The 2,136-nt window shown below is 46.6% G+C and overlaps 1 protein-coding gene across 2 annotated transcripts; it reads left to right on the top strand.

The window, feature by feature from the left end:
- On the top strand, positions 1-1,793 carry fgfbp3 (fibroblast growth factor binding protein 3). 2 transcript variants are annotated; one of them, XM_048270094.1, is made up of 2 exons: positions 1-77; positions 495-1,793. In XM_048270094.1, the coding sequence occupies exon 2, from the start codon at positions 652-654 to the stop codon at positions 1,381-1,383; it is 732 nt and encodes a 243-aa protein (XP_048126051.1). In that variant the 5' UTR covers positions 1-77; positions 495-651; the 3' UTR covers positions 1,384-1,793. The 2 variants fall into 2 exon arrangements, with proteins under 2 accessions (XP_048126051.1, XP_048126052.1); XM_048270095.1 differs by lacking the exon at positions 1-77 and adding an exon at positions 285-406.
- The last annotated feature ends 343 nt before the right edge of the window (positions 1,794-2,136 follow it).

The following is a 2,136-nucleotide window of genomic DNA, read 5'->3' as shown; positions in this document are numbered from 1 at the left end:
GTCACCCCCCCCTCCTTTTATCTGAGTCTCCTCAGGCTTCTCTCACACAACCCAGCCAACACACAGACCATCCCGAGGTAAGCTGCACATTCTCCACGCGCTCACACACACAAACCAAAATAATACATTGAGTGCTTTTACTTCTAGCGTGCGTCTAACTCTAGACAGACATCAATGTGTTTTGTGACGTGTTTAGATAAATGAGTTCTTATTTTATGGGAGTAAAGCAGGCAGTAAACACAGATCATGGCAACTGTGCCCCATGCTTAGACAGTCTTTGGTTACCCTCACAGCAGGTGGAGTTTGCATGTATAATTGATGCTCTGACCCGGTTGTGTCCATGAGTAGAACAAAGACTTGATGTTTTCAAGTAGTGTTCTCTCTTGCTGTGTTTGAAACAGTTTAGGTCAGTGCGAATATCATTTTCTAATTGCTCATGTGTTTTTAATCCAATTTGCTCATCTAACCCTGCGTCTTTCTTCTGTCTCTCTCAGGTCGCACAGGTCCCCCGCTCCCACTGAGACACATTACTGATGCTCGGCTGCAGCTGAAGAAAAAGACTGCACCAGCACCTTAACTCACACACTCTCACACACACACACACACAAACACACAGACACACAGACACACACATAGAAACGTGTGCCCTTCATGGCTATGCAGCCCCATTGCAGACCGCTCTTCCTCCTCCTCATCCTCGTCATCCTCCTTCTGAGCCAAGCGGCGCTGGCCGAGGCCAAAAAGAAGACGCAGCCGCCCCCGTCCAGGTCCGCCGTGCCGGGGTCGGGCGAGCTGACCACCAAGGCTGGCCACAGCTGCACCTGGGCCACCTCCGACAGCGCGTCCGACAGCGCGTCCGACAGCGCGGTGGCCCTGCAGGTGAGCTGCTCCGTCCCGGGAGAGGCGCCCCCCGTCGAAACGTACCAGTGCCGCTTCGTGGGGAAGCCTGACCTGTGCCCGGCGTACGCCGCCAAGGCCAACCAGTACTGGAAACAGGTGGTGGGCAAGCTGAAGAAGCGGAGCTATGCCTGCGAGGGCGAGAAGGTGCTGAAGACGCGCCTCTGCAAGAAGGCGCCGTCCGCGTCCCACGTTCGCCTGGCCGAGGGGGCCGCGGAAGAAAAGAAAATGGAAGAAAAGGAGGAGGAGGAGGAGGAGGAGGAGGAGGAGGTGGTGAGGGGGAAGGAGACGGCGGCGCCCGTGGCGAGGGAGGCGGAGGTGGCGGCACGACGGGCCGAGAGGGAGGGCAAGCCGGAGCCGCTGCTGGGAGACGCCGCTGGACACGGGGCAGTCGGCGACGGCAACGCCGATTCAGAGGTGTCCAACTACTGCACAGAGGGGTGGCATTCCCTCTGCTCCTTCTTTGTCAAGTTCTTTGATGGGTAGAGAGAGAGAGAGGAGAGATGGGAAATGACATTCTACTGCTTGTCATTGCAACAGTCAGGTATAGATTTGTCTCCAGATTGAAGTTCTTATGCAAAATGGAATTGATCTGTTAATTTCTTTAAAATGATAATCATGCAAAAATGTTGAAATAAGAATACAGATAATATGAAACAGTTCGAGCTCATTTTTATTCCTTCAATTTCTTAAGTTATAGGAACCAGCCAGTGGATGTAGAAAAAACAGCTAGGGACAAATGACCAAGTGTAGAATTTGCTGTATAATATTTAAAGTACAACTAATCATATTTTTTCATAAGAGTGTCACAGTCTTGTTACTAGATAGGACTGTTTTAAATAATCCTTTGTAAAACATATGGTACCTCTGTGAATAAATGAAAAATTAGATTTCAAGAACGTGTTGGATTCATTTGTGACCAGGTTTTTAATATTAAAAATATATATTTAAAATGATATAAAAATATAATATATATATATATATATATATATATATATATATATATATATATATATATATATATATATATATATATATTTCTTAAGCGCATAAACGTAACAAGTTATGAATGAAAGCGGTATACTGCCAAACTGTGAGAATTTGTTGCATTTCAACCACGGTAAGAAAAATCCATTCTGTCCCAGCCCTATACCTGAAATCCTTGAAAGTTTGTGAATTTGAAAAAATGATTTGAAAGGTTTTTGAAAATACAATTTAGCCTATAGAGGTCATTAAAAG

The sequence above is a fragment of the Alosa alosa genome, chromosome 18, assembly GCF_017589495.1.
Source record: "Alosa alosa isolate M-15738 ecotype Scorff River chromosome 18, AALO_Geno_1.1, whole genome shotgun sequence".
Lineage (NCBI taxonomy): Eukaryota > Metazoa > Chordata > Actinopteri > Clupeiformes > Clupeidae > Alosa > Alosa alosa.
This window is presented reverse-complemented; position numbering and strand designations above follow the sequence as displayed.

Excerpts from the sequence above, each read along its gene's own strand:
- fgfbp3 (XM_048270094.1), top strand. The coding sequence starts at position 652 with ATGGCTATGCAGCCCCATTGCAGACCGCTCTTCCTCCTCCTCATCCTC.